General features: G+C 33.6%; 1 protein-coding gene and 1 long non-coding RNA gene across 2 annotated transcripts in view; one reads left to right on the top strand and one right to left on the bottom strand.

Annotated features, from left to right (window-relative positions):
- LOC6045823 (G-protein coupled receptor moody) overlaps positions 1-22,439 on the top strand; it is a 234,447-nt gene that overhangs the window by 129,393 nt on the left and 82,615 nt on the right. The window contains exon 5 of the mRNA XM_038259417.1: positions 17,958-18,049. Within this exon, the coding sequence (XP_038115345.1) occupies positions 17,958-18,049 (92 nt within the window). The remainder of the gene's footprint in view (positions 1-17,957; positions 18,050-22,439) is intronic.
- Positions 19,297-19,743, bottom strand: LOC119768713. Its single transcript, XR_005278178.1, has 3 exons — positions 19,610-19,743; positions 19,487-19,553; positions 19,297-19,432 (listed from the first exon to the last, which is right to left on the bottom strand). It is a non-coding gene; the product is annotated as an uncharacterized LOC119768713 (long non-coding RNA).

Below are 22,439 nucleotides of genomic sequence, written 5' to 3'. Positions count from 1 at the left end.
AGAACAACAAGAACAACAAGAACAACAAGAACAACAAGAACAACAAGAACAACAAGAACAACAAGAACAACAAGAACAACAAGAACAACAAGAACAACAAGAACAACAAGAACAACAAGAACAAGAACAACAAGAACAACAAGAACAACAAGAACAACAAGAACAACAAGAACAACAAGAACAACAAGAACAACAAGAACAACAAGAACAACAATAACAACAAGAACAACAAAAACAACAAGAACAACAAGAACAACAAGAACAACAAGAACAACAAGAACAACAAGAACAACAAGAACAACAAGAACAACAAGAACAACAAGAACAACAAGAACAACAAGAACAACAAGAACAACAAGAACAACAAGAACAACAAGAACAACAAGAACAACAAGAACAACAAGAACAACAAGAACAACAAGAACAACAAGAACAACAAGAACAACAAGAACAACAAAAACAACAAGGACAACAAGAACAACAAGAACAACAAGAACAACAAAAACAACAAGGACAACAAGAACAACAAGAACAACAAGAACAACAAGAACAACATGAACAACAAGAACAACAAGAACAACAAGAACAACAAGAACAACAAAAACAACAAGAACAACAAGAACAACAAGAACAACAAGGACAACAAGAACAACAAGAACAACAAGAACAACATGAACAACATGAACAACAAGAACAACAAGAGAGACAAGAACAACAAGAACAACAAGAACAACAAGAACAACAAGAACAACAAGAACAACAAGAACAACAAGAACAACAAGAACAACAAGAACAACAAGAACAACGAGAACAACAAGAACAACAAGAACAACAAGAACAACAAGAACAACAAGAACAACAAGAACAACAAGAACAACAAGAACAACAAGAACAACAAGAACAACAAGGACAACAAGAACAACAAGAACAACAAGAACAACAAGAACAACAAGAACAACAAGAACAACAAGAACAACAAGAGAGACAAGAACAACAAGAACAACAAGAACAACAAGAACAACAAGAACAACAAGAACAACAAGAACAACAAGAACAACAAGAACAACAAGAACAACAAGAACAACGAGAACAACAAGAACAACAAGAACAACAAGAACAACAAAAACAACAAGAACAACAAGAACAACAAGAACAACAAGGACAACAAGAACAACAAAAACAACAAGAACAACAAGAACAACAAGAACAACAAGAACAACAAGAACAACAAGAACAACAAAAACAACAAGAACAACAAGAACAACAAGAACAACAAGGACAACAAGAACAACAAGAACAACAAGAACAACATGAACAACATGAACAACAAGAACAACAAGAGAGACAAGAACAACAAGAACAACAAGAACAACAAGAACAACAAGAACAACAAGAACAACAAGAACAACAAGAACAACAAGAACAACAAGAACAACAAGAACAACGAGAACAACAAGAACAACAAGAACAACAAGAACAACAAGAACAACAAGAACAACAAGAACAACAAGAACAACAAGAACAACAAGAACAACAAGAACAACAAGGACAACAAGAACAACAAGAACAACAAGAACAACAAGAACAACAAGAACAACAAGAACAACAAGAACAACAAGAACAACAAGAACAACAAGAACAACAAGAACAACAAGAACAACAAGAACAACATGAACAACATGAACAACAAGAACAACAAGAGAGACAAGAACAACAAGAACAACAAGAACAACAAGAACAACAAGAACAACAAGAACAACAAGAACAACAAGAACAACAAGAACAACAAGAACAACAAGAACAACAAGAACAACAAGAACAACAAGAACAACAAGAACAACAAGGACAACAAGAACAACAAGAACAACAAGAACAACAAGAACAACAAGAACAACAAGAACAACAAGAACAACAAGAACAACAAGAACAACAAGAACAACAAGAACAACAAGAACAACAAGAACAACAAGAACAATAAGAACAACCTGAAAACAACCTGAAAACAACATAAAACTGAAAAATTTAAAGAAAACTAAAAAGTTTTGAATTAAAACTAAAATAAATTGTTCAGTAATCAAAAATTAAAGCAAACAATATATTTTGTAGAACCAAAAGACCAAAATCCTAACAAATTGATTCTTGAGATCAATTACGAGGCTCGTCAGCTCGTGGCAGCTCAATTACATTCCATGCTTCGATCGATTAATGGCCATTCGTACACAGTGAGGCGATGTGTATGTCCATAAATTACGAGCTGCCATCAAGGGCGTCGAGTATCGTCCTGGAAAAGAGTTTGCTAATTAAGACAAATGACCGGTTGTGTTGAGTAGTTTTTCGCAGTTGTGTTATGGGACGGAACCTTCCAGAGGTCAACGATGTTCTTCATGTAAACAAACTCAGATTTAGGGTTAGTAATCATTAACTTGAAAAATCATTTAATTTTTTACATCTGGGATTATTGATAGTTTTTGTCTCAACAAATATGTAAAATAACATTAAAAAAATACATCTCTTATGTGTAATTTTACATATTCCACAAAAATTTAAGTAAAATTACATCGAAACAATATCTGTTTCTACTGCGTAAATATTGCTCTCTTGCCAACTGTCATAGCCTGCTTCACAAAATCAAACGCTAAATCTTCGTTCCAGCATGCATTGTAAACAGTCTCGCTGTTTAAATTGAGCACCAAGCATGTACCCGTTTTGTTTCATATTTCAGCAAACAAGCCCGCTATGAAAGCTTGTCGACGAGGACCGGTTCCGTTTTCCGGGCACTAATCCTGGAAAATTCATTTCTGTTTCGTGCATCAAAAGGCCGGGTGAAACGGGAGGGAAGGGAGGAAAACTCAAAATGGAACGGATTTTCTTATCATCGTTTCCTGCAGCCAGCCAGCAGTCAGCGCCAGGAGGGACATTCAATGGGAAAAGAAACTTTCTTCACTCATTTCCACCATTTTCCACTCGGTATACTATTTATTGTCTGGGTAGGATTGTCTGGTGGTTTTGTGGACATACCGCCGAACAGGTGGAGACTTGCGGGAGTCTTGAACGGCAACTAGCCTAAAGGTGTAGTGTGATTGTGGGCAGGATTAAAAAGGAGTACAAGATTGTTGGAGGGTTTCTTTGAACTTTGTGAAAAAATGAAGTTTAACTCAGAGTATTAAAAGCGCGACAAAGGATACACTATTGCCTTCTTGTAGTCATTAACTTGAACAAGTCTTAAAGTAGACTACAATGTCGTTAGAACTTCTTGGCAGATGGCGTGCGTACGAAGTCACAAATTACTAGCAGAACAATTTCCGGTAATTGTTCAATTCAAACTTCACTTTGAAAAAATGATAACATAAGGTACAACTTGAGATAAAACAGGAATTTGTTTTGGAAAAGTAGTCATTCAACTGATTCTATATTCATCACAGTGATCCAAATCAGAAAAAAATAAGTGGGAATAGGATTATCCGAAGAATGATGGAAGATTTAGCGCCTTCAGAAGAATTGTTTCAAATTGGAAGAGGATTTTTTTGGATTGGTTGATAATAAGAGTGGTTCACGATTAGGAATATTTTCGGGACTTTTTTTTTCTCTCCTAGAAAGTTGTTGGGCATGTTAATCCAAGCAAATTTGTCAAAATCACCTAAATGTTATCTTGCAATCTAATGTTGTAAAAGAAAATATGTTTTTGAACGTAGCAATTCTGGGTTAAGTTTTACAGAAAAATGTTGTTCTACACACTTTTGGAGCTATAAAAGCAAACAATTTCGTTTCCCTTTTTTTGAAATTTTTAAGTGTTAAAATTGACAGCTATTTGGGTAATTCTCCGCCAACTCACACAGCAGTTGCCCCGACCCCTCTTCGATTTGCGTGAAACTTTGTCCTAAGGGGTAACTTTTGTCCCTGATCACGAATCCGAGGTCCGTTTTTTGATATCTCGTGACGGAGGGGCGGTACGATTTTTGAACATGTGAAAAAAGAGGTGTTTTTCAATAATTTGCAGCCTGAAACGGTGATGAGATAGAAATTTGGTGTCAAAGGGACTTTTATGTAAAATTAGACGCCCGATTTGATGGCGTACTCAGAATTCCGAAAAAACGTATTTTCATCGAAAAAACACTAAAAAGTTTTAAAAATTCTCCCATTTTCCGTTACTCGACTGTAAAAATTTTGGAACATGTCATTTTATGGGAAATTTAATGTACTTTTCGAATCTACATTGTCCCAGAAGGGTCATTTTTCATCTAGAACAAAATTTTTCATTTTAAAATTTCGTGTTTTTTCTAACTTTGCAGGGTTATTTTTTAGAGTGTAACAATGTTCTACAAAGTTGTAGAGCAGACAATTACAAAAATTTTGATATATAGACATAAGGGGTTTGCTAATAAACATCACGAGTTATCGCGATTCTACGAAAAAAAGTTTTGAAAAAGTTGGTCGTCATCGATCATGGCCGTTCATGGTCACCCGCGACAGACACGGACGACGAAACAAAGAGAAACGCAAAAAGTAACTTTTTCAAAACTTTTTTTCGTAAAATCGCGATAACTCGTGATGTTTATTAGCAAACCCCTTATGTCTATATATCAAAATTTTTGTAATTGTCTGCTCTACAACTTTGTAGAACATTGTTACACTCTAAAAAATAACCCTGCAAAGTTAGAAAAAACACGAAATTTTAAAATGAAAAATTTTGTTCTAAATGAAAAAATGACCCTTCTGGGACAATGTAGATTCGAAAAGTACATTAAATTTCCCATAAAATGACATGTTCCAAAATTTTTACAGTCGAGTAACGGAAAATGGGAGAATTTTTAAAACTTTTTAGTGTTTTTCGATGAAAATACGTTTTTCGGAATTCTGAGTACGCCATCAAATCGGGCGTCTAATTTTACATAAAAGTCCCTTTGACACCAAATTTCTATCTCATCACCGTTTCAGGCTGCAAATTATTGAAAAACACCTCATTTTTCGCATGTTCAAAATGGAAGGTCGTACCGCCCTCCGTCACGAGATATCAAAAAACGGACCTCGGTTTCGTGATCAGGGACAAAAGTTACCCCTTAGGACAAAGTTTCACGCAAATCGAAGAGGGGTCGGGGCAACTTTTCCCGATTTCGTGTGAGTTGGTAGAGAATTACCCATTTAAGATAAAAAGATGCAATTTTAAAACTTAAATACCTCTGACAAACAGGATCCATTTAAAAGGGGAGATAAAGCACAACACAAAATATCTGGGGTATTTTTCATTAACTTGAGATATTCTTACTTGAAAATGTGTAATTTTCAAGGGAAAAATTTTCGGCACCACCATAACGAAATTTGAAAATTCTCAGCCTGTACATTATTTTTATAGATAAGAGTTCTCAAAAACATCTGCAAAAATCGGGAATGGAGAAATACAAACATTGTTTACTGTCTTTAAAATTGTTTACTTTGAAAATATAATTCTTATGCTTTTTCTATACAAAAAAGTTCCCACGATAACAGCTGAGCGTTTGGTAGGGTAAGTTCACGCATCCTTCCTCCCCTGTAGATTTTGTGAAATGTGATCCGTTCTCAGAATCATATCTGCGGCAAACACAACGCAGTAGGGCTGGCCACTTTAATTTTTGTAATGGGTAATTCTCCGCCAACTCACACAGCAGTTGGCCCGACCCCTCTTCGATTTGCGTGAAACTTTGTCCTAAGGGGCAACTTTTGTCCCTGATCACGTATCCGTGGTCCATTTTTTGATATCTCGTGACGGAGGGGCGGTACGACCCCTTCCATTTTTGAACATGCGAAAAAGAGGTGTTTTTCAATAATTTGCAGCCTGAAACGGTGATGGGATAGAAATTTTGTGTCAAAGAGACTTTTAGGTAAAATTAGACGCCCAATTTGATGGTGTACTCAGAATTCCGAAAAAACGTATTTTTCATAAAAAAAAAACACTAAAAAAGTTTTAAAAATCCTCCCATTTTCCGTTACTCGACTGTAAAAATTTTTGGAACATGTCATTTTATGGGAAATTTAATGTACTTTTCGAATCTACATTGACCCAAAAGGGTCATTTTTTATTTAGAACAAAATTTTTCATTTTAAAATTTCGTGTTTTTTCTAACATTGCAGGGTTATTTTTTAGAGTGTAACAATGTTTTACAAAGTTGTAGAGCAGACAATTACAAAAAAATATATATAGACATAAGGGGTTTGCTTATAAACATCACGAGTTATCGCGATTTTACGAAAAAAAGTTGGTCGTCATCGATCATGGCCGTTCATGGTCACCCGCGACAGACACGGACGACGAAACAAAAAAAAACGCAAAAAGTAACTTTTTCAAAACTTTTGTTCTAAATAAAAAAATGACCCTTTTGGGTCAATGTAGATTCGAAAAGAACATTAAATTTCCCATAAAATGACATGTTCCAAATTTTTTTACAGTCGAGTAACGGAAAATGGGAGAACTTTTAAAAAATTTTTAGTGCTTTTTTGGATGAAAAATACGTTTTTTCGGTACGCCATCAAATCGGGCGTCTAATTTTACATAAAAGTCCCTTTGACACCAAATTTCTATCTCATCACCGTTTCAGGCTGCAAATTATTGAAACACCTCTTTTTCGCAAGTTCAAAAATTGAAGGGGTCGTACCACCCCTCCGTCACGAGATATCAAAAAAACGGACCTCGGATTCGTGATCAGGGGCAAAAGTTACCCCTTAGGACAAAGTTTCACGCAAATTTAAGAGGGGTCGAGGCAACTTATCCCGATTTCGTGTGAGTTGGTAGAGAATTACCCTAATACATTTTGGGGTGTTCTCAGATTTACTACAATCATCAATTTAGACAAGAAAAGTGGTTGGGCGTAATCTAGGCACAACACGAGCAGACGAAAATAATCTGGGAATAACTTTATTTGATTTTGGAAAATTCTAGGCTAATAACATTTCATGTTATTTATAGCAAGATTTGTTATTCCTTCACACTTTCTATTATTTAAGCAGTACACAGAAAAAAACATCAATTCTCGTAATCGTGAATTTAGTTCACGAATGTGAGAACCACGAAGGAATTTAATCATGAGTATGGTGCATTTGCACTATAAACGTGCATATATTCCTTCGTGGTTCGTGCATTCGTGAATTTAATTCTCGATTTCGAGAATTGATTTTCCGTGTATTTGTTATTAAAATGGCATAAATTTAGTTATTACCGTCCATTCAGGAAGACTTACCAGCATGCTTAATTGGACTTTGTGGACGTTTGTGTTAGATTAGAAAAGGCAGAAATTTTCCACGATAACAGAAACATACAGTATGTAAAACAAGTATTTACACCCCTTGGGCACTATACGCATATTGTGATGAAAATGTAAACAAATTAATGTTTGACAGAAACCTAGTACTACGTTTTGTTCAGAAACTCATGCCTAACATTTTGCTACAAAAAGTTCATAAAAAAAATGATTTCCATATAAAGTTATATAACAAAAACTATTACGGAAATCAAAAAAGGTGCAAAAAAAGTTTGTACACCTTTCGAAAAATTAACATAAATAAAGTTATTTGTTGACAAATCACCATCATGTGTGTGTGCAACCAACCAAACGGGACCAAGCGGTCGCTTCTTACAAATTGAGTTATTTCCATGTATTTTTAGATCTACATTCTATACATGCAAATAACTCGCATAGGCATTTGGAAGGTGTTAGCTCTGCCTAGCTTCGGTGACCCATAGGGGGATGGCGTCGCTATTTTTAGACCACATTTTCCACTTTTGCTCATCGAAACCGACTACTTTATCGACTTCATTTTGCTGGGCGAGATAGAACGCCTATCATTTTTTCCAGGAGTTCTACAAGAGCTCTTCAAGATAGCTACATCATAGCAGTTTGGACCGCGGTAGGATAAAACTCTCTTCAAGTACTCTTCCAAACTCCTGAAGAAGTTTTGAAGAGAATTTTATCCTACCGTGGTCCAAACTGCTATGCTGTAGCTATCTTGAAGAGCTCTTGTAGAACTTCTGCAAAAAAAAAAATGTTACTTGGGCAGGTGGCAGAACGATGTAACGCCACGTCCCTATGGACAAGGACCCAGCGCGTATATAGTTGATAGTAACAGTACATTCAACCCCCGGTGGTTGGTCACTTTTTTGTTTGACACTTTTTTAGTTTGTACCCCGTTGGTTGGTCGAAGTCAAACTAAAAAGTGACGAACTGTCACATTTTACCCGGCGCTCACGCACACTATCAAAATAAACATTTGATAGTGTGTGTGAACTCCGTGTAAAAGGGGTGTCAAACTAAAAAGTGACCCCGTTCGTTTGACAACAGTTGGTGTCAAACCATCGGGGTTTGAGTGTATTCCTAATTCCAGTCATAGCTAACCAAGTCGCGAAGGCATAGTGGTTAGCATTTTTGCTTACCAATCCAAAGGACGGGGGATCGAACCTCGACTCGAGCGCAACTTTGATTTTTCGTTCATGTTCAGAGTTTCAAGATTTATATTTCCTATACTTTCTCGTTGGGAGCAGATGGGAATCGAACCCAGGACCATTCGCTTACAAAGCGAACACCGTGACCAGTCAGCCACGGCCGCTCCTAGGTAAATCACCATAACCACCATCATCACTGTAAATTAGACCCGTTTTTTTTGTTTGGCCATTAGGGTGGCCTAAAATGCTCAATTTCAACAGATTTTAGCTCTCTTGGACGCAAATGAAAAGTAATAGATTGAGCTCTCAGAGAAAAATAGTTTTGAGTTTCTGGTATCTAGCCTAGTATTCGAACTTATATTTGAAAATATTGTTTTTAAATTCCCCTGACAATGTTTAAATATAAAAAAAACAAAAGTTTGTGTTGTGGAGATTCACGAACATATCAATTATAATTTAATATAAATGGAGTTTTGAAAATATCAAAAATCTTTGTTAAATTTTTTGAAGTAGGTTTGTTCTTAAAAATTTGGTTTTGAATGAGACATTTTAAAATAATAAATAAAAAACCTGTTTAATACATTTCTCTTTTTCAAGAAAATAATTGATCGTTTCAATTTACGTTGGAAAAAAATGTTTTTGACAAAAAAATCTTTGGAACAACTTTCATTTATCGTTAAGTTAAATCAGCTAAATCATAATCTAAGATATTCTAAGATATTTATCGTTATGTTAAATCAGCTAAATCATAATCCAAGATATTTATTTTTTTTTTCAATTTAATTCATTTTATTTACCGAAATAACAATTTTACAACTTATGTGAATGTGAAATTGAAATTCATAGAAATTTAGTGTTCCTTGCAACTTTTCCTTTTCATTACCCGTTTGGTATTACTGCGGGCGTCAATAATTAGAGTTCACGCGCGGTGATACGACCGCAAGATAATGGTCGCATAACAGCCGCATGACAACCGTAGAACAATTTCTTGGCTGTTGTCAAAGGTTGCCTTGAGTTTTCAGCTGACTTTTTGGAAAATATTCTAAACAAACCACGTTGATAGCCAAATCGACGCAGAATTTCAGTTCAACTTGCTCTGCGGTAGATAGGCGGCAATAATCTCCTGTCACTCAAAGCGAAGGAGAAACGTGATTTTATCTCGCAATATGCAATAACTGAAGGTTCTTCAAATGCATTTAAACAAAAACTAGGGAAAATTTGACCAAAAAATTTGAGGTAAATTAGAACTACATTTCTAAAAAAACATGAAAATACCTAAACGACCGATTCTTAGCGAAGTTACACCAAAAAGTCACTTTTTCAAATTTCAATACGAGTTTTTTGATGAAAAATTTCATTTTATTAATATTTGTTGTTCAATTTGTGATAATGTGTAGAAGAGCAATAGTTTAAAAAAATAAGCTGGCAAAACTGTAGCGTTTGTCTTGGTCTTGTTTAAAAGTTTAGTTTTACAATGTTGTCCATTCATTACAGCACTGTTAATTCTACATGAGCAATTCTCTGAAATTTCGGTCTTTCGGTCTTTTTTTGTATTTTTCAATCCGGCTGGGTATACCGCAATAGATCAAAGGTATGGTCGCAGTGGTCTCAACCAAACAAAAAAATAACCCGGCTGAAACTTTTTTGGTGCCTTCGGTATGCCCAAAGAAGCCATTTTGCATCATTAGTTCGGTCATATAATTTTCCATACAAATTTGGCAGCTGTCAATGCAAAAATGATATGTGAAAATTCAAAAATCTGCCACTTTTGAAGGATTGAAGAATTTTTTGATCGATTTTGTGTCTTCGGCAAAGTTAAAGGTATAATCAAAAATTTTAAATCAAGACTAACATTTCAAAAGGACCAAACACTCATTATTACGCCCTTATGAAATGTAAGTCTTGATTTATTTTTTTTAAATATTGTTTTCGAAAAGATCGGAAAATTTCACGAATGTTTCATATTTTAACATTGTAAATCGGACCATTAGTTGCTGAGATATTGACATTAGAAAATTGTGGGTTGTTTGGGCGAGACTTAGAAAACATCAATTTTCCTGTTTTTAAACCTTTGCCAAATGAAGTGTTTTTTGCCAATCAAGTTGTAGTGAGGAAAAGTGAAATTAAAAATCCCAAAAAATAAAAATTACCAAATATCATTTTTTTTCATATTTATACCTACAACATTGCCGAAGACACCAAATCGATCAAAAAAATTCCTTCAAAAGATACAGATTTTTTAATTTTCACACATCATTTTTGTATGGACAGCTGCCAAATTTGTATGGAATATTATATGAACGTACTAATGATGCAAAATGGCTTCTTTGGGCATACCGAAGGTACAAAAAAAAAGTTTCAGCCGGATTAAAAAATACAGATAATAAAATTAAAGAAAAAAGACCGATTCCGTAGAAAAATGCTCATAGGACATTTCTTTGTAGGAAAATCAGTAATCTTTCCAAATATGTAAAAACATTAGGGGTTTCTTCTATTATTTTGCCACTACAGCCAAAACGCTGAAAAAACTAGGGATTTTTTCAAAAGGAGTCGAATATTCGGTCCAATATAAATAATACTACTAATAATATAAGAATACTAACATTATTCAACTGTTCCACTATTTTCACAACCAAAAGATAATATCCAGACTGAATTTTTTTTTTGCAATTCCGTCGTGAAACTACTTACCTTTCCTGTCATTCTTGAACGACGAAATAGCCTACTTTTCTGTACCAAAAATAACAGAATCGAATAGCAACACTTTTCAAAATGAATGCTGAAAAGTTCTACTTTTTTGATTTTGACTAGAATTGACGAAAATAATTCAGAAAAAGAGAGAAAAAGAACATCCACAATCTAAGGAGAAACAACCAGTTAAGAATCGCTCGGAATAACTTAATGAAGCAGACACAAAAATGCGATCTGCGTCTAAACGAGACGAGCGCCACTAATTCTCTCGTCTGAACCCCGTTTGGGTGGGATGTTTTTCCGTGCGGGAGTAACTAAATTCCAACATCATCACCAGAAAAGTTCTGTGTGAATTATGGCGGTTATTTTTCACCAGAAGGAACGAAAGTTTCATCAAGTTGTAGCAGCATTTGATGGTTGATTAAATCTTTGCTGTAGGGTAAATGTTCCTATTTTTTGACAAAATTATGGATTTGGTAGCAAAACGTGACAAAATGTGAATCATGTTTAAATTATGTCACTTTACTCTATCCGATGTCAGTTGGCGAAAGTGGCTGAATAAATTAATATATTATCGTGTACTAACAACGTTCTGGGGGGTGACGCGGCAGCCGTGCTGACATTTTGCCAACGGCAGCTTCGCTGAAAGTCAAATAGACGAAAGTCTATAGTTGTCGTCTGGATGACGTAAATTTAATGAAGTGAGCGAGAAAAACGATTGAATTATTCAGCAATAGATCTTATAATTTCTGTTGCATTCCATTTGAGCAAGGCAATTAATTTCTTCTTAAAAGATGAGAACTTCCTTTGTACCCTTAAAAATGTCCGCCCTTCCCGTCTTTCAAATTCCTAATTAAAAAGAAAGTGTAATACAAGTTTCCGAGATTTAAGTTTCCCTAGAATTCAATTTTCATCGGTAAACTGTACTCGTAATGCACTGAAAAGCGTCAAGCACGTCCAGAGTGCAATCGTTGCTGGCAAGCTGATTAAGTTTCGGGAAACAATTTGTTTTCCCCACGGGAGAAACAACGTTTTTCCGCGAAACCACAGTTACCACGCGAAATGGAGTTGTAGCCGTAATTTTCGTTGCATCTGTGTGATTCTGCGAAGTCAATCGAATGTGAATTTCAACTATGTGTGTGCGTGTGATTTACCCTGTTGGACACTGTCCAAATGTGGGTAACGAATCGTTTCGTGGAAATGGAATAGAAATGGTGCAATTTGGTGCACTATTTATCACATTCGCGGAAAACTGGCGTTTGTTGCAGTAGAGGATCCGAATTAAATTTAAAATTTCATGTGAATTCAAAGCACCCCACAGTCACTGCACTAGTTTAGAACATTTGAGGCTTTTACGTGGACACGTGGTTTATGTGATATTCTTATCGAGCACACCAGAATGCCCAGTTTTAAACTGAATTTAATGTTGAAATATTACTAACCGAAGCATTTTGAGCTTAAAAATCCCTAATTGACAATACTTTTTACAAATACTTTTTAAAGTTAATGTCGAAGAAAGAAGTTCCACCAAACATTTATCAATCAAATTTAGCGGGCCTCATATTGATGCTTCACTTAACTGATTAGCTGAGTTAGCTAAACTTTTTGCTAACCTGTTCAGGAACTGGTGAAATTGAAGACCCTGATACTAGTTTACTAACCTTAACTGACAAACCAAATCAAAATTTTCTTTTTTTTAAGAAAAAAAAAACTAAAACTTTTAGTATTTTAGTATTTTAGTATTTTAGTATTTTAGTATTTTAGTATTTTAGTATTTTAGTATTTTAGTATTTTAGTCTTTTAGTATTTTAGTATTTTAGTATTTTAGTATTTTAGTATTTTAGTATTTTAGTATTTTAGTATTTTAGTATTTTAGTATTTTAGTATTTTAGTATGTTAGTATTTTAGTATTTTAGTTTTTTAGTATTTTAGTATTTTAGTATTTTATTATTTTAGTATTTTAGTATTTTAGTATTTTAGTATTTTAGTATTTTAGTATTTTAGTATTTTAGTATTTTAGTATTTTAGTATTTTAGTATTTTAGTATTTTAGTATTTTAGTATTTTAGTATTTTAGTATTTTAGTATTTTAGTATTTTAGTATTTTAGTATTTTAGTATTTTAGTATTTTAGTATTTTAGTATTTTAGTATTTTAGTATTTTAGTATTTTAGTATTTTAGTATTTTAGTATTTTAGTATTTTAGTATTTTAGTATTTTAGTATTTTAGTATTTTAGTATTTTAGTATTTTAGTATTTTAGTATTTTAGTATTTTAGTATTTTAGTATTTTAGTATTTTAGTATTTTAGTATTTTAGTATTTTAGTATTTTAGTATTTTAGTATTTTAGTATTTTAGTATTTTAGTATTTTAGTATTTTAGTATTTTAGTATTTTAGTATTTTAGTATTTTAGTATTTTAGTATTTTAGTATTTTAGTATTTTAGTATTTTAGTATTTTAGTATTTTAGTATTTTAGTATTTTAGTATTTTAGTATTTTAGTATTTTAGTATTTTAGTATTTTAGTATTTTAGTATTTTAGTATTTTAGTATTTTAGTATTTTAGTATTTTAGTATTTTAGTATTTTAGTATTTTAGTATTTTAGTATTTTAGTATTTTAGTATTTTAGTATTTTAGTTTTAGTATTTTAGTATTTTAGTATTTTATTATTTTAGTATTTTAGTATTTTAGTATTTTAGTATTTTAGTATTTTAGTATTTTAGTATTTTAGTATTTTAGTATTTTAGTATTTTAGTATTTTAGTATTTTAGTATTTTAGTATTTTAGTATTTTAGTATTTTAGTATTTTAGTATTTTAGTATTTTAGTATTTTAGTATTTTAGTATTTTAGTATTTTAGTATTTTAGTATTTTAGTATTTTAGTATTTTAGTATTTTAGTATTTTAGTATTTTAGTATTTTAGTATTTTTTATTTTAGTATTTTAGTATTTTAGTATTTTAGTATTTTAGTATTTTAGTATTTTAGTATTTTAGTATTTTAGTATTTTAGTATTTTAGTATTTTAGTATTTTAGTATTTTAGTATTTTAGTATTTTAGTATTTTAGTATTTTAGTATTTTAGTATTTTAGTATTTTAGTATTTTAGTATTTTAGTATTTTAGTATTTTAGTATTTTAGTATTTTAGTATTTTAGTATTTTAGTATTTTAGTATTTTAGTATTTTAGTATTTTAGTATTTTAGTATTTTAGTATTTTAGTATTTTAGTATTTTAGTATTTTAGTATTTTAGTATTTTAGTATTTTAGTATTTTAGTATTTTAGTATTTTAGTATTTTAGTATTTTAGTATTTTAGTATTTTAGTATTTTAGTATTTTAGTATTTTAGTATTTTAGTATTTTAGTATTTTAGTATTTTAAACTTTTTGCAATTCCGTCGTGAAACTACTTACTTTTCCTGTCATTCTTGAACGACGAAATCCTACTTTTCTGTACCAAAAATAACAGAATCGAATAGCAACACTTTTCAAAATAAATGCTGAAAAGTTCTACTTTTCAGCACTGAAATGGGTGCTGAAAAGTTGAACTTTTCAGCACTTGTTTCGAAAAGTGACACTTTTCAAAATTTTTTTGATTTAAAGGATTTATTGACAAAATCCATGAAAATTAGACTTAAAATTTCACTCAATCGGTGTTTTTCGGAATTGCAAAAAATGCTGTATGGAACTCGTTGCAAAACTTGATTTTTTCAGCACTCTTCGTATTTATCAAGCTTGGTGAACCTCGTTGGATAAATGTACGACTCGTGCTGAAAAAATCCTCTTTTTGCAACTTGTTGCATAAACTACTATTATGAAGTAAAAGAAAAAAAAACTCTATTATGCAAAGTTTTTTTTTGAAATGTGAATTTGTGGTTTTGGAGAAAAATAATTTAAAATTTATGTTTTCTTGTACTAAATTAACCCTCTACAACTCAATCACGCCTAAAGGCTTCGATCTAAAAATCGGCAAAAAAACAATTTTCAACCAATTATTGATCTTAAAAAGTTTTGGAAAGAAGAACTATTAAAATTGTAGAAAATTTAGGATTGGAAGTTTGACTTGTTTTATGTGACTTTGCCAATGTTTTCAAAATGTTATTTTTCCTGGGGTCAACTTTAGCTTGTTTTTTACATTTCATATATTTTAAGTAAAAAGAAGTATGTTATAATTTTTTAAGTGTCCTAAAAATCCCTCTACACGTTTTTTTTTACAATTTAAATGAGAATGGTGGTCTAGAGCAGAACATGTAAAAAAATATTTCTAAAGTGACTGTAAAAACATGAGTAAGTTTGTAAGGCTAAATGTAATGGTTAGAGATGGTAGAATAGTCCAAATACTACCAACAACAAAGATAAATGCAACTTAAATAAATAAAAGAGAAATAAAGTTTGTCATAGAACAAAATTTGCTTAAAATTACCTCCTGAACACGAAAAAAATAAAAAAATCGAAAAATTGTGTAGTAGAGGGTTAAATATAAAAAAAATATCTAAGCTTAATATTTGTCATACAGCAAAATGCAACCCATTGAAACCACTTTCCAAAATGAGTCCCCTCGTCGATTAAGTTGATTGTCCGCGTGGTCGTTTCCGAGTTCCTTCCCGTCCCGGGGGAGGCGAATCGACTTTTGAACTCGTGAGTGTGTCCCCCGTGAACGGAATATATAACGTCACAGGTAAGGTAAGGTCGTCAACGAAAAGCTATTCTTCTCTTCTTTATCACCATCTGCCTGATGTGTAAACATGAGGTCCTTCATCTCCTCCTGCGCCTTGAAGCCGCATCCTTTCGAATTCCTTTGGGAAAGGGGTGGGACACTTTAATGTCACGGACGTCTTTTACACGGTAAGCTCAAATAGCTTATTGTTGGGTAAATCTTATCCGAATGGATTTAAAATAATTCGATTTAAAAAAAAAAAAAATGCATCGTTCCTCAATCTCTGGAGTTAATCTTCAACCAAGACGTTAAAATTACCCAAAACTGAGTCACTCACCATGAACGTGTAACATCCAAGCGAGCATTGCTGATAGCAAACAGGAAGAAAATGCAATCGACGTGCCTTTGCATGTGAATGTGTGTTTGTGTGTTTTGCTGGTGTGCGTGTTTGATGACACTTTTCATCAAGATCAACAATATCTTCTTTACGGTTCGCCTGTTTCTCGTTGGAGCGGCAAGAGCTTCGCCCTAAAGCTGTCAAATATCGGTGGACATGTCGGAGGCAATATTGGCCTGTCCCTGGCGCGTTCCCTACGGGTTCCGGGGGACCAGAGCTTGGGTTCCTGGCTGGAGGTGGCCACACCACGATGGAAGTGAGAAATTGTTATGTAAATTGAATTACTTTGAGATATGTTTTTTTTTTCTCTTGAAAAGAAGTTTCTTGCATCTGTTGTTCAATATTGAGACATCCTGCGGTGTTTGACTCTGGGGAAGTCGAGCAAAAATTATGCAGAAATTGTGTGCCTTGCACTTGGCTTGGCTGAGATGAAACACAATAGAAATACAATGTTGCAGTTGGAAGTGACACGTGCCGTGGTGAAAAGGCATCTTTATCAAGGCATCAAAGCACCCATGCAGCTACATTTTCTATAAATAAATATTTAATCTATTCACAATAAATGACTCGTTCTAGTCTTGATGATTCAGTCGCTTCAGACGCTTCTACACAACTTCAAGATCAATCAACTGAGTAGTATTAATTTTGATGTAATTCAGCAAACAACAAACAACAAACAACAAACAACAAACAACAAACAACAAACAACAAACAACAAACAACAAACAACAAACAACAAACAACAAACAACAAACAACAAACAACAAACAACAAACAACAAACAACAAACAACAAACAACAAACAACAAACAACAAACAACAAACAACAAACAACAAACAACAAACAACAAACAACAAACAACAAACAACAAACAACAAACAACAAACAACAAACAACAAACAACAAACAACAAACAACAAACAACAAACAACAAACAACAAACAACAAACAACAAACAACAAACAACAAACAACAAACAACAAACAACAAACAACAAACAACAAACAACAAACAACAAACAACAAACAACAAACAACAAACAACAAACAACAAACAACAAACAACAAACAACAAACAACAAACAACAAACAACAAACAACAAACAACAAACAACAAACAACAAACAACAAACAACAAACAACAAACAACAAACAACAAACAACAAACAACAAACAACAAACAACAAGAGAGACAAGAGAGACAAGAGAGACAAGAGAGACAAGAGAGACAAGAGAGACAAGAGAGACAAGAGAGACAAGAGAGACAAGAGAGACAAGAGAGACAAGAGAGACAAGAGAGACAAGAGAGACAAGAGAGACAAGAGAGACAAGAGAGACAAGAGAGACAAGAGAGACAAGAGAGACAAGAGAGACAAGAGAGACAAGAGAGACATCCTTATGAGAAAAAAAAATATTGAAATTCTTACAGTACCTTTCAAATCATCTTTTATTCGAGGTTACCTGGATTTCCAAATCTTCTGATTGACCTCAGTTCCGCACCATTTCTTTCAAGAAACTTTTGTATAATTAATTTCAATCAGCTCACCGCCTCCACCTAGCATGCCGGAAATCGCTCCCGGAAGTCCTTTGATGTCTGTGAAAAAGCCCCAGTCAGATTCCGCGCGGAACTTTCAATTATCCAAATGTATTTGCCCTGCCTAAATTTGACTTTGAAATAACTGGCCCACGTGAACTGAAGCAAACCCGTTCGTTTCTGACATTGTTAAAAAGCGCCAAAAGGCAGATTACATCAAATTACCTTCGATACATTCATCATCTAATTTTGCATTTCTATTTTCTTTATTTTCAGAAATATTTGCACAACTTTGAAGGCGTCGGAATCTGTGCCGTCAACCTGGTGGATGACATGCAGGAGTACATGCGAGGATTGTTCGTCATAATGTAAGTAATTTTACTTTCCCTCTTTCCACTTAAAGGTGTAGAAAAATCGATTCTAATTTGCCGCTTAAACTTTTAAGCAAGGTTTTCGAAACAAAAAAAAAGAAGTCTTAACACCGTAAACTTCAGCGCTAAACTTTTCGCGAGAATCCGGTTTTGCGCTCATCAGCTTGCTTGTTTATTCTCAGAAGCTAAAAGAAAGATACAAAAACAAGGATTGGATGACACATTTCTCGGCGGCTTAAATTTTGTTCCGAGGAAAAAGTACTTAACTCGATTTGCTCTGATTAAGGAGGGGGAAAACAAAATTGCGACTGATATTAACTTTGGCCCGGCGGAAGCTCTTTGCAGAGACAATAAGATCATGCAATTTGATTTATTTGAAATTGAAGATAAAAATCTAGTAAAATCGACCACTGGTAATGCTTATTTGTCTATGTCTCACGCTCCAAGTTTATCATAACCGCCACCGGAGGAGATAAATTGAAATCGGAGTCGGATTTTGTGTCCCCTTTTTGGCTTATGGCGGAGGTTTATTCGCCTTTCGGTTGGGTTCTGTTTGTCGCTTTTCATTCCTTATTTGCATAAAATATAAATGAGAAAACACGAAAAATTGCGATTGGATTTTTCGATTCTTTATAATATCGGTTGGATCTGTTGGGAGCGTTAAATTACAGTCCGTTTTAGTAATCATAAATTCAAACAGGATAATGAAATCACGTGAAATCATGTTTTTTTACAAGTATATTCTACTTTTTATGTTTGAATAACTGTACACCCAGAACTGGGTATCGGCATACGAGAGGATAAAGAGCACGATTCGGTATTAAAATGGTACTGTGTGCGGACGGAGAGGATAAATCTCGAAATTACTGAGAGTACTTTACTCATGGTTCATCTTCAAAAAAAGTTCATCTATCAAAAAAAAAGTACCGGTACCGAGACTCGAACCCAGAACCTTCGACATATTGAACCGTGCCTTTGCCGTATGGGCCACCATGGTTCAGTAACTAAGTAGTGGTCATTTGTCCATATAAGCCACTCAATAGGATGAACTGTTTCAATGAACGAATGAACACGCGAGAGGACTTTACTCTCGCAAAATAGCACATTCCTCACGTTTCTTTTCGTGAGGACTATCCCCGAGCATGGGTAAATAACAAGGGAATTGCGTAATAATACCTTTCTCTGGTATCAATACCAAATTTTGGTATTCCTGGACCCTTTAAAATTTGTCTTAAGGATTATGATGAGTGCTTCCTATCGACCGGATCACAAATTATAGGTTAGGTTTTCGGCTTTTCGGTCTTGGCGGGAAAATTCGAAACAACGCTTATTTTCTCGTATCCAACGTTTCAACCCTCTATGGGGTCTTCTTCAGGGAATCTAAAATTTATTTTTGTTAGCCCATGACTAAATAATAGCTGTTAAAATACGTACTAAGAAGGATTGTTTCTCGTCCAGTGTAGTTTTAGTCAAAGTGTAAACTGTCGTTAGTGTCGTTTGTCTGTGAATAATTTAGATTAAGTTACTTGTTTATGTACTCAATCATGTGTTACTCACTGTTTCTGATTGGTATTCATCCGGGTAATCTGGATAAAACCAACGGTCAATTTGGACAGTGGAACCCGAGCTTGTTTACGCGGTACTTTTCGTGTTTTACTTTCCCTTTTCGTATAAAGCTCGTATTGGTAACCACCACTTTCTTGGTAGCGACAATTATTGACAGTACCCCCCTACCTATGTGTGAGTGTGTTACAGAGATGTTGTAGTATTGGTGTGTTTTCCGTGTTTGTTTTGGCTATTGGTTCTGACTAGGAGTGTACAATATTTTGATATTGTGGAGTAAACCGGCATAAACTATGTTCAAATTTTCTGTGTCCTGTTTTTTGTTAACGGTGGATTATGCAAGAGCAAAATGTGGTATCATACCAATTTAAGGTATTGTTTTGATATTGCAAAATTGCAGAAAATGTCAATGATCGAACACCACATTTTGGTATTCTTTTGGTATTAAAGTATTTTATCAAATTCCTCTGCAACTATGGGAAAATTTTGACCAATTTGGACAATATAATTAATTTTGCGCTATAATGATGTCTCAAAGCGAATGCTTTCATTTAAAACCGGAAATTTCAAACTTGATTTTAAACATTTTTGATATACCCACTAGAGAAATGACTTGAAATTGTGGAAAATTTACTAAGTCAGGATGGCACATTTTGGTTTTATTTTGGTATTTAAGTGTTTTATCAAATTCCTCTGAAACTATGGGAAAATTTTGACCAATTTTGACAAAATAATTAATTTTGCGCTAAAATGATGTCTCAAAGCGAATGCTTTCATTCATAACCGGAAATTTCAAACTTAATTTTAAACATTTTTGATATACCCCCTTTAGAAATGACTTGAAATTGTGGAAAATTTTCTAAGTCAGGATGGCACATTTTGGTATTATTTTGGTATTTAAGTGTTTTATCAAATTCCTCTGAAACTATGGGAAAATTTTGACCAATTTTGACAAAATAATTAATTTTGCGCTAAAATCATGTCTCAAAGCGAATGCTTTCATTCAAAACCGGTAATTTCAAACTTGATTTTAAACATTTTTGATATACCCCCTACAGAAATGACTTGAAATTGTGGAAAATTTTCTAAGTCAGGATGGCACATTTTGGTATTATTTGAATATTGAAAGGTTTCATCAATTTTCTTTGAAACTATGGGAAATTTGATAAAAAAAATTACAAGTTAATTAATTTTGCGCTAAAATGACTTGAAACCCAAAAATGTTAAAGATGATTTTAAAAATTAGTGTGATATACCCACTAACATTTTTTTCAAAAACGTTGAAATATCTCTAAGTCGGGATAACCAAATACTTTGAAAAACGAGTCAATCGACAGATTAATGAATTTTAGTGAACTTCAATTCAGTTTCATTTTAATAATACTTATTTTTCAATCTTGTTATTTTTCAGAAGCTTCAAGAACTTCAAGCACAGGCCGTTCATCAATGACAAATGCATTCGGTGTGGTGAAGAATATCACTAAGAACAACATGGAATCATCAGGTGAGTAGATTTGGCTGTTGCATATGGATCATTTCCGTTTTTTCACTAACTGCAACTGCTGCACTAAAAATGGTATGAAAATACCAAATTTTGGTATTACTTGTTCAAATACCAGCGACCATAATGTGCTCTTGGTTGCCCAGTAATAGATGGTAAAATACCATGAAATCATACCAAAATCATGTATGGGAAAGACCACAGAAATACCAAAATATGATTTTCCAAGGGCGCGGGAATACCTAAAACTAAAACCATGGCAATACCAAGTTTTGGTATTCAAGCAATGTTCAAAAATCCAGAAGACCTCAACTTGGTATTGAAATGGTTTTATTTTGAGGTATTATTTTACCCTTGGAATAACATGGTTTGGTATTGCTGTGCCCTTACACATACAAGATTTTGGTATGATTTCATGGTATTTTACCATCTATTACTGGGCAACCAAGGGCACATTTTGGTCGCTGTTATTTGCCCAAGTAATACCAAAATTTGGTATTCCCGTGTTATTTACCCCTGCTCGGGTCCCCTCGTTCTTTAACTTTGGGTGTACTTTTATTATCTGATTCCTATAAAGTTATTCTCTATGAAATTGTCTGGTTTCATGAGGTTTGATTTTTTTATTTGTTGATTTTTTGTTATGACCACAGAAGGCATTTTATGTCTTTGGTTCCCCCATACTCATACCCATACAAGTGAAAATCTGTTACTCAGGAAGAGATTCTCTGATCAACTTGGTATCTTCAGCAGAGTTGTAGGTTATGATGAGGACAATTCTCGGCTTTTTTATTTGGTCCTATAGTGACCCTTTGGGTTAATGTAGATTCGAAAAGTACATTAAATTTCCCTTAAAATGACATGTTCCAAAATTCTTTACAGTCGAGTAACGGAAAATGGCAGAGCTTTTAAAACTTTTATAGTGTTTTCTCCGATGAAAAATACGTTCTTTCGGAATTCTGAGTACACCATCAAATTGGGCGTCTAATTTTACAAAAAAAGTCCCTTTGACACCAAATTTCTGACCCATCATCGTTTCAGGCTGCAAATTATTGAAAAACACCTCTTTTTTCGCATGTTCAAAAATGGAAGGGGTCGTACCGCCCCTCCGTCACGAGATATCAAAAAACGGACCTCGGATTCGTGATCAGGGACAAAAGTTACCCCTCAGGACAAAGTTTCACGCAAATCGAAGAGGGGTCGGGGCAACTTTTCCCGATTTCGTGTGAGTTGGTAGAGAATTACCCACATGTGTTTCGTCACTTTTCCGTTAAAATCAATGCAATATTGACAAGTAAGAACTTGTCAATACCCATTTTAGGGTTG

The sequence above is a fragment of the Culex quinquefasciatus genome, chromosome 1 (genome assembly GCF_015732765.1).
Source record: "Culex quinquefasciatus strain JHB chromosome 1, VPISU_Cqui_1.0_pri_paternal, whole genome shotgun sequence".
Classification (NCBI taxonomy): Eukaryota; Metazoa; Arthropoda; class Insecta; order Diptera; family Culicidae; genus Culex; species Culex quinquefasciatus.
The sequence above is the reverse complement of the archived record's forward strand: the minus strand, read 5'-3'. Positions and strand labels throughout refer to the sequence as shown.